Below are 9,909 nucleotides of genomic sequence, written 5' to 3'. Positions count from 1 at the left end.
TTTTTTTTTCTTCAAAAAGTAAAAAAAAAAAAAAAAAAAAAAAATTGGAAAATTCTTCAGTGATTCGTTGCTACCAGAAAAAAAGACTTCAGGTTTGATAAACCAGTGGCTTAATTCTGTTCAATCAACTCCATATTCCCAGCTACGGCGAGAGCAATGTTTCTGTTACGTGGGACTTGAAGAGGGCCAGGAGTGATGGGAATGCAGTGGTTTCAGCGTCTTCCTCTCTCCTGTCCTCTCCCAGACTCTTCAGTACAGGATTAACCCCGGTGCCTTCCCACAGAATACCTGAACAGATGCTGCCATTTAGTTCCAGCCTCTTCTGCTTCTCATGACCTTTTGTCGCTGCTGTCAAATTCTGAATCTGGTGAAGTGAAAACTGAATGAGTTTCCTATCGCATATTCACTGTCCAGACTGCAGAGTACTCGACCTGCTGCAGAGAGCTTGTGTCCTGACCTGAAGCACACACTAGATTAGAGGTACCAAGTGTGCAGCGTGGGGCAGCCTTGCGGGCAGTTTATTTTTGTGGACTGTCTGAAGATCTCTTTGTCTGTGAAGAGAGGAATTTGCAAAAGCAGAAGAGTACTCGCTGGGGAGGAATGGGTTCGTTTGCTCTGGGTGTGGCACAGAAGAATCGGTGAAGGTTTTCACTGAGCTCTTCACTAAAAGTCGGTGATAACTGGAACGATTAACATGAGTGACAAGGGGGTGAGAACTCAGCCTGCAGTATGGAAGGAACGGCTAAGAGAGTCTTTTGATAAGATAGTTATATCACCTCAGCTGGGTCTGATGAATGTCATCCGAAGGGGTACATGAAAGAACTGCCTGAAGCAATCCCAACATCAGAGCAGTTTTCTTCAGCAGCTTGTGGAAGGCAGGGATGATACTAAGAGACAAGAAAAGAACAAATGTTGTGCTTCCATGTAAAAGGAGAAAAAACCCAATGAGTTGTGGAAGTGAAGTTCAATCTGTTCATGTTCAATACCAGAAAAGTTGTAGACAGAACGAGGACACTTCCTTCCTTTTACCTTATTCATTTGTTGTCTTCAGCATTCCTACCCCAGCTGGCTGGGAGCTTCAGAGCAAAGTGGGATTCTGTGCTGTGCTCCCACTTCAGTCGTAGGGGTGTTAATGCAGATGCCGTAACATACGTGCCTACAGCCATTTCGAATTTCTTTAGATATCAAAGCTGGCTTCAAGATGCCACTCCAGATGGAAATCTTCTGTACCTCCTGTCTCAGATCTGCAAGTCCCTTGAGGATGCTTTTCTGTGAGGTGTTCGGATTAGTACGGGATGCCTGTGTTGGCACACCTCAGTCGCCTCCCAGGAGCTTAGGTCCCAGCAAGTTACTCTGGGCAGCTTTTATAGAAAGTGGAAATCCAGTTGGTACAGCTGAGAGCCTGTGACCAAATAGCGGTGTCTGCTTCAAGGACGAGATGAACTGAGTCCCCGCCTCCGTACGCTCAGCTGACTCGATCACTGTACACTGCAACAGGCCACCAGCCTAGAGATAGACACTTAGGGCACAGGCATCCGTGTTTAGTGACGTTATATCCATCTTCACAGCTGTGCTGATCTTTTGGCTCACACGGAACGTTCGTAGTGTGTATGGGTCTGGCAGCTGCACTGCGGTCTGCTTTACAGAGGATGCTTTGCTGAACGGATAGCGTTCGTCTGGAGTTAGGGGGAGTTCTAACATTCTGTGTCGTCTCATAAATTCTAATCTCCGATCAGCATTCATCGGGGACTTGTTAGTCCAGGGCTGATCCAATGAATATTTGAAGGAATTGTTTTATAAGTCCTGTGGCCTTTGTAATAATTAGGTATGTGTCAAAATATGATGTGATGGAGTTTGCAGCTGGAGTTCACTGGCAAGAACCTCACAGCAGATGGTAAGACATTGCTGTCCTGACTTTTAGGTTTAATCGTCCTTAAATTGAATTTGAATTTGACTGAGAACAAATTTTGACTAACGAAATAATACTGCTTGGCTCCTGAGAGGACAAATTTTGCATTTAGCTGTAGTAAATCTCCTAGAGCAGCCCACCACATCAAGCGGTGATGCGTGCTTTATAAAATGTCAGGCTTTGCTGTAGTAAACAGAAGAAGAGGTGAAGGCGTGGGACATGCCAGTTGTGAAAGGTCACGTATCTGCTGTGTCTTGCTTGGCAGTGACTCAGGCTGAGCTAGTACAGCTGGTGCTTCCGTAGACGAGAAAGTGGGCACTTGAGGCCCGGCCCAGCCAGCCCTGCGGTAGTTGTCTGTCCTCCAACACCAGGAACTGGCAACACGGTATGTGCAGGAGAGAGCAGGCTGGTGAATTCGCTCCCTGCAGTCGATCAATAGCAATTTGGACTAGAAAATAAATCTCTGCTTTTGCAGTCCCTACAACGGCTGCTCCTAACTCAAAAATCTCGTCATAAATCTTACCTACAACACCTTCTATTAGGTCACTTCCATCATCTTGATTACCTGCATCATCACAAAGGCTGCCTCAGGAAAAGCAGCATTTCTCTTTATCCCGTCCTGCGCTGGTGAACGTTTGCTGCACGGATCTCCCCGCCTCATCGGATACGTCCTACATTTGGACAGCTGGATTTTGCTTGTTTGTTCTGATTTATTGTTTATGCAAGAAGCGGAAACACATCAGTTTTGCCCACTGCAAGTTTTTGCAACTTACTGAGTGACACGTGTGTTTCTGGTAGAGAAATTCCACATTTACTTCTGTGGGATAAGGAGCAAAAGCAAACTGTGTATGTGTTCTGTTACCCTGGTTATAATTTCCCACCATGCCACATTGCAGCCTTAGCCTCACAATTCTCATTTATGTCCTCCTCTGTAGCATGACTGCCCTATCTGGTTGATCACATTTCAAAGATGGAATGCGTTCTGAGCTTCATTTGTCCCCATTCCCCCTGAAGCATCCATGGCTATGATTTCAGAGTTACATTTATACAACGCCTCTTACGTCCTTGCTGTTCCTTCATGCGCTTTTTGATGTTCTCCAGAAGACAGCAGAGCTGTTGCTTTGGACGGTAGTTCAGGCGATACCTTGCATTCATTTTGCAGGGCAAAAGGCATCTGAAGAAGCTTTTCGGAGGCGATGCTCTTCACTTTCTGTGTGCTTCTCCTTGCTGCCTGCACCGCCTGCTGCTCATGTATGTTTGTGCAGGACTACAGAGGATGGGGCTAAAGCAAGGATGAGGAAAGTTTACCACAGCCTCCCAGATCCCAGACGTGCCTAAGCACAGCCTTAAGAAGGCTGTTTATTTTCTTCCGAGTGAGTTAAAGGCAGATTCCAGAGAGATTTGTGGCAATGTTGGGACTCTTGCTCTGTGTTTAGTTCCCTCATGACAAGGTGTGACATTTGCCTTTCCAGCTGGTTAACACTATTTGCTTTGTCATGTATTCCAGGTTGGGGCGGATGGTTTGATGAAGCTGAGTGGCTCTGCGCTCAACAACGAGTTCTTCACTTCAGCGGCCCAAGGCTGGAAGGAGAGGTTGTCAGAAGGTAAAACTTCCCCAGACAACGAAGCAAAACACTATGAGGCTTTCAGCCAGTGAATGTTTTGGGGAATGTGTAAAAGAGCTTTTACGGAGAAGCTGACGCGCTGGAGTGACTTCCTGGGTAAAGTCAGCAGTAGTCAGTACGGCCCCGGGAGCAAGGGCGAGGCTAGAGCTGTAATCTCAAGGTCACAGGGGGGGCTGCGGGAAGGACTTCTCTTTTGAACTTCGGGTGTGGAAAAATGAGCAAGTCTCTGGAAGAGATGAGAAAAGAAGGAAAAATGTGTTTAAAATCTCGTTGAAATGACAGTAGAGCTGTGTTACTCTCAAGCTGTGGTGGCAATACAGCCCACTGCTAAGCTCAGCAGAGAAGGTCAGTTACATTCCCAGAGTAACGCCATTTGTCCTCAGCAAAGTCGCCCAGCCACAGGTGGTGTGGTCAGTCCTTTGAGCCATAATTTTTTATGTCAGTTGTTTACTAATCCGTAGGACTCCTGCACCTTCAACCATCATTTGCATTTTGAACTTAGAGGTGCTTAATTCCATGATTTCATCAAACCACATTGTCAGAAGTGCGCTCATGCATTATGGGCAGGGACCAGTCCCTCTACAGAACCGCACCGTACAGCCTGTCACCAGCGTTTTTGTAAAGGCTGTAGCACCAGTCGTGACTCACTTTAGGAAGACAGCAATATCGTTTACTCATGCCCAGGTGATTGAGTCTTAAGAGGCTTTTCTGCAGAAAATGTATCCAGTTCTGTATGAGTAACCCTTTCTGTTTTGTAGCTTCTGGGTGTGTCTATGCCAGCAAACAGGGAAGTGTTCAATTGTTAAACCCACCCCCAGTTTTAGCCACCGTCATTTAGCGTTTTCCCCTTAAATGCTTCTTCAGAGACCTTTTGTCCATTCATGTCTACACATCTAGAGGGTGCAGCCACATAGTATCATAGAATCACTTTGGTTGGAAAAGACCTTTAAGATCACCAAGTCCAACCTTTAACCTCACCCTGCCATCCCACCACTAAACCCTGTCCCTCAGCACCTCATCTGCCCTTCTTTTAAATACCTCCAGGGATGGGGACTCCACCACCTCCCTGGGCAGCCCATTCCAGAGCCTGACAACCCTTTCGGTGAAGAAGTTTTTCCTAATGTCCAACCTAAACCTGCCCTGGCGCAGCTTCAAACCATTCCCCCTCGTCCTATCATCTGTTCCCAGGGAGAAGAGGCCGACCCCCACCTCCCTACCCCCTCCTCTCAGGCAGTTGTAGAGGGCGATCAGGGCTCCCCTCAGCCTCCTCTGCTCCAGACTAAATAACCCCAGTTAATTTATGCAAAGACTTTCTCTGGTACCAGAGCAAAGCTGATGTAGAACCCGCTAGGGTGGTAAAGCTTGTGATGACGAGGGTGAAGTCTGGAGATCTCCACTGACATTCTCACTGAGCACTCTTGTCTCTGCTCAAGTATTAAAGCCTGATGCCGCTGTGGGCAGAGCGGTCCTGTAGGCTTTGTGCAGCTGCTCTTCAGGGTACTGACGATTCATAACAGTGCTGTCTGGGGTCACTCCCAGTAGCATTTAACAGACTCAGGCCTGGGCAGCCTTATCTTGAGAAGACACAGGCCTGGGCAGCCTCAGCGTCATCACTGGGAAAGTCGTGGAGTGAGCCCCCCTGGAGCACATCTCTGGGCATGTGAAGAGGGTGGTGATTGGCAACAGCGTGGTTTTACCAAGTGTAGATCATGCCTGAATAGCCTGACTGCATTAAAAATGAGTGAATTTGTGAACCAGGGGAGAGCAGCAGGCATCACTTACCTCAGCCTAAGCAAAGCTTTTGATCAGTGCCTCCTACAGTACACTTGTATCTGAGCTGGGACACTGGAGTCCAGACGGGCAGATAGCTGGTTGGACGGTCACGCTTGCAGTCATGGTTCACAGCTGGAGGCTGGTGACAATCTTGGCAGGAGGATGAGAGAAAACAGGCCTGAGTCAGATGGGATGTAAGGAAAAGCTTTTCCCCGTGAGGAGAGTCATTCCAGCGTGGAGCAGGTGCCTGGAGAGGTTGTGCCTCCTCCATCCTTGGAGGTTTTCAGGCCCCAACTGGCCAGAGCCCTGAGCAACCTGGCGGAGGCCAAGCTGCCCCTGCTCTGAGCTGGAGGTTAGACTGGAGACCTCCTGAGGTCCCCATCCACCTTCAGGTAGATGTTCATACGTAAATGGCTTCCACCAGCCTGCAAGCTGCCGCGTCGGCTTTCGCTGTGCTTTGGGCTCAGGGCCAGCCTGGGCTGATGCTGACGTGTGCTTCAGCTGAAGTCTCCTGATGGGGAGACAAAGGTGGCGTAACCGCAGCAGCGAGAGCCCGGGAATTCACTGCTACAACAGAGACTATTTCAAATGAATGAATTTCGTACCCTCTTGCTAAATTACTCTAAGTAAAGGCAGGCGTTCCACTGTTTTCGATGCAGCAGACTTTCTTTCTTTCTTTCTTTCTTTCTTTCTTTTCTTTCTTTCTTTTCTTTCTTTCTTTTCTTTCTTTCTTTTCTTTCTTTCTTTTCTTTCTTTCTTTTCTTTCTTTCTTTTCTTTCTTTCTTTCTTTCTCTTTCTTTCTCTGACCAAGTTTATTCAAGAATAGAAAAGAAAGTTGATGTAACCAGAGATTCTGTTTTGGGCCCTCTGCTTGCAGCAGTAAAAAGATGACTGTCCTGACTTAATGCTGACAAGAAACAGTGGACTAGGAAGGGACACGCTCTTAGTTTCCTTTGGATATATTTTGCTAACTGCACGGAGACCAAACTCAGCAAGAAATTCTTACGATCCCCATATTTGATGGGAGAAAATTGTCGAGAAACAAACTGTGCAGTTATGGACGTATCCAATTTCTGTTAATCGCTTTAAGAAATCCCCTCTCTTTGGTAACCGCGGGGTTGGAAAAGATCTGGTTCTAGTAACTGTTTCCCCCAGAGCTAAAGAGCACAAACAAAATGGCTGTGAGCTCAGTAAACCTTGAGAACGCGTGAAGTCTGCCGGCTCCAGGTCACACGTCCGTCATCAGAGCACTGCAGTTGTGTCAGAAAAACCAAGGCGCCTTGTTGTTGAATGATGAGCTCTTCAAATATCAATGTATGGTCTAACAAACCTTAATGGTTCGAAGCTGCGTCGGGGAGGGTTCAGGCTTGACGTTAGGAAACATTTCTTAAACCATTTCTTAGACCATTTCTTAAAACCGCAATGCATGTATGTGTGAACCGTGCGCCTCAGATGTGTGCGGGGGGGTTCTGTGTTCCCCACCTGCCTGCGACAGAACAGCATCCATCACCAGGAATATTTTCTGTCGTTTGTGCTGGGCAAGAAGCCTTTGATGTTCTTGCCTGCCTATTCCACCACAGGCATCCACGACTGTCGTTTCGAGGTGCCTTATTGCTTTGCCATCTGCACAGGCAGTATCTTCAGATCCTTCAGAAAATGGCAGTTCCGTAGTGCCTGCATGCACACCACATTCGTTTGGGTATAGATTTGCATTCATTTAGTAAGCGCCTTTTTGCATAAAACATCTATTGGCAGCCAGAGTGGACACGGGCAGGGAGAGGAGATGTGACTGTCGGGCATAAAGCTGTTGCCCATACTGCAAGGAGCAGGCAGCAGGGAAACCCGTGGCAGCTCAGGAGAAATGCTGAAGTACCAGGGTCACAAGCAGCGGCAGGGACTTCTGCGCGACAGCACTCTCACCCGTAAGCGTGAAGGCTCCGTGGTTATCCTGGTTCGTTTTATCCATAGCTTTTTTTGAAGATACCCTTTATTGCATTTTGCAGGTGAGTTTACGCCAGAAATGCAGCTAAGGATACGGCAAGAAATAGAAAAGGAGAAGAAGGTCGAGCTGTGGAAGGAACATTTTTTTGAGAGCTACTATGGTCAGAGGTAAGACATTCAATTAATCCCGCATTGCCCATCCAGACGTAGCTGTTGCTGCGTTTGTAGCATGCTGGCCATCGATCAACATTACTTTTCATTAGTCCTGAAGCCTGAGGAAGGTCTCTAGCTTCATCCAGCTGCCACAGAACTGAGAAGACGCCTGCGTGATCTAGGTCAGAAGCGCTGTGTTTGCTGTCACGATTTCTAGTGCTTTAACCAGGGTAGTACTGTTCCTTAGGCGAGGATGTCCCTTAGACTTGACATCCTGGCTTTTCCCACTCCTTCCTGCCATACTTTGAGGCGCTTCGGGTTCTTCTAGTGTCAGGATGCTGGAGATCCAGGGCACGTGGTGGTCGAGCGCGCTCTGCCTCGCAGTCGGTCGCCTGCTGTGGAAAATGCGGTGCATTTCCCCACGTCTTCAGTCAGGATTTGGTTAAACCCCCAAGGCTGCGAGTCTTTTATTCTGTGCTGCTTTTTGCTTCAAGATTTTCCCATCCTTTTGGGCTATGGAGAAGATTTCGGGTTTCTGTGGAAATAACTGTACTAAGAAACTTGAAAATGAACAGATGCATATAAATAACTTATCCTGCACCTCGACAGTTCGCTTTTGTGCTTGTCCTTGGACTGTCAGCCAGTTTTCCTCCCGTTCACCTATGATGTTTTAACCCTCTAGAGCGTTTGGATTATTGCAAGCCCTATTTTTGTCATTCGGTGGTCTGATAGTTTGGGGCTTGGTGGGTGAGGAGGAGGCTGGTGTGCGCGCGTGTGTGTATGGCGGGCTGCAGCGCCGGGTAAGGGAAGACACCAGGGCGAGGGTGCAAGTGACCTAGCAGCAGTAATGAAGAGCTGTACTCAGCTGATGTACCCAGTTCTCCCAGCGTTAAAACTGGGATGTAAACACGCATGGAGCTCTGTGCTGGAGGATAAAAGGTGACAGCCGCATTCTTGATGCTTTAGGGGGACAGGGGACGGCAGGACAGTGTGGAGGTGACATGCACAAGCAATAGCAGGACTTCAGTTCTCTCTAGCACCTAAGAACTTGTCTGGTAGAAATCAATCCCATAGGCTCACCAGGCTGGCTTCATCAGACTTTATGGGTTCGTGTTTGGGCAAAAACCCCCAAATTTGGTATTTCGTTAAGAGGGATGGATGAAGTTAATCCTAAGTCAGACATCGCTCTGGGAGTTAGATTCCCAGCTTGTTCGTTTCTTTCACAAATAAAGATGGATGAATAATGCAGGGAAGTGCTCCCAGCTTTTTGACGATGGAGACGGGCAGCAACGTCGGTTCTAAGCGGAGGGTGCGTCAGTGGTTCTGGCACCAGCCGTGTTCCTCGGGAAGAAACGGTGGGACGCTTTTCAGTGTCCCTTTCCGCAAATGTCACCGTAGGAGCTGATGTCAGACGCAGGCTGTGTGGGGTTGTTCGCACGCTGCAGAGATCTCTCTGCGGTGGCTAATAAAGGGAATGTTTACTGTTGGCCAAATTCATTTGATGTGCAGCCTGGAAGATTGGTATCTGGACAGAGGACGAGATCTGACCTGGGTTCCATGTATTCAGTTTAAACTTTTCTCTTAAGTTCAGTTTTATGGGGAAGTAGAAACAGTATGGAAGGTTTTTGAGGACCGTGGCATGGAATTAGGTGTGTGAGACGTATTTATTGAGGGTGTGGTATGTAGAGCATCCTCTCCATTTTTGTAAGGATAGGATGCTTTTTGTAAGGATAGGATGCTTTTTGCAAGAATGTTTTACAAATAAAAATTCTGTTTTTATTGCTAGTTCTGGACTAAGTCCTGAAGAGTCCAAGAGACTGACAGCAAACACCAGCCCTGCCGAGACAGAGCCTGTAAATCCAGCAGCTGAACAGCCAAAATGCACACCAGCCTCTCCGGCACCACTCAAAGAGGAGATTACGTCTCCGTTGGAGTCTAAAGCACAAGCAGTCCAGGAAGCACCAGCGATGAAAAAAGGAGGAGAGGAAAGACGAGAGGAGGCACAGCCAAAACCGGCCAAACCTGCCAAGGCCTTGGTTTCCCCAGATGGGTGTGCAGCGAAACCTAGTGACCGTCCTCTCCCTGTGAAAGAGAGAGTCCAGGGAGAGTCCATCCAAGAGAAACCACAGACTGCCATTAGTCCAAAGGCAGAAGAAGAGAGGAAGCACGCTGCGGCAAAGGACGCGCCAGTGAGAGAGACTGCCAGTACCTCAGCTTTGGCCCCGAGTAAACCAAAGAGCCCCGAGGCAGGTGAAGTGGTCGCAAGCGTGAAAAGTCCAGTGACGGCTCCAGAAACACCAGAAAAGAAGCCCCCTGTAAATGAAGACATGGAAGTCAGTGTTGAAGCCCACAAGAGGAAGTCGGAGAGTCGCGAAGAAGCTCTAACCACTCCTGAAAAAAAGCCACGCGTCATGGAGAACTGTCAGCACCACCAGGCATTTCGGACCCAGCCACAGTCCTTTCCTGCGGCGGGGGGCCCCGGGCCCCCGGGGGCCCCCCCCCCAGGCA

General features: G+C 48.2%; 1 protein-coding gene and 1 long non-coding RNA gene across 6 annotated transcripts in view; one reads left to right on the top strand and one right to left on the bottom strand.

Annotated features, from left to right (window-relative positions):
* ASXL2 (ASXL transcriptional regulator 2) overlaps positions 1–9,909 on the top strand; it is a 69,424-nt gene that overhangs the window by 47,947 nt on the left and 11,568 nt on the right. For 4 of the 5 annotated variants that reach the window (XR_004842616.1, XM_035899063.1, XM_035899054.1 and 1 more), the window contains 3 exons: positions 3,417–3,513; positions 7,311–7,416; positions 9,188–9,836. Coding sequence is in view for 4 of the 5 variants with exons in the window: in XM_035899063.1 (XP_035754956.1) it covers positions 3,417–3,513; positions 7,311–7,416; positions 9,188–9,836 (852 nt within the window). In the remaining variant the exon portion in view is untranslated. Of the gene's footprint in view, positions 1–3,111; positions 3,283–3,416; positions 3,514–7,310; positions 7,417–9,187; positions 9,837–9,909 lie in introns of those variants that run through there. The other variant, XM_035899080.1, reaches the window with a different exon arrangement.
* Positions 3,595–9,909, bottom strand: part of LOC118452788 — a 13,967-nt gene continuing 7,652 nt past the window's right edge. The window contains exon 3 of the long non-coding RNA XR_004842620.1: positions 3,595–3,605. This is a non-coding gene — a long non-coding RNA (uncharacterized LOC118452788). The remainder of the gene's footprint in view (positions 3,606–9,909) is intronic.

The sequence above is a fragment of the Egretta garzetta genome, unplaced genomic scaffold, assembly GCF_000687185.1.
Source record: "Egretta garzetta isolate BGI_Z169 unplaced genomic scaffold, ASM68718v1 scaffold510, whole genome shotgun sequence".
In the NCBI taxonomy this organism is placed as follows: domain Eukaryota; kingdom Metazoa; phylum Chordata; class Aves; order Pelecaniformes; family Ardeidae; genus Egretta; species Egretta garzetta.
Note: the sequence above shows the minus strand (reverse complement) of the source record. Positions and strands in the feature narration are given on the sequence as shown.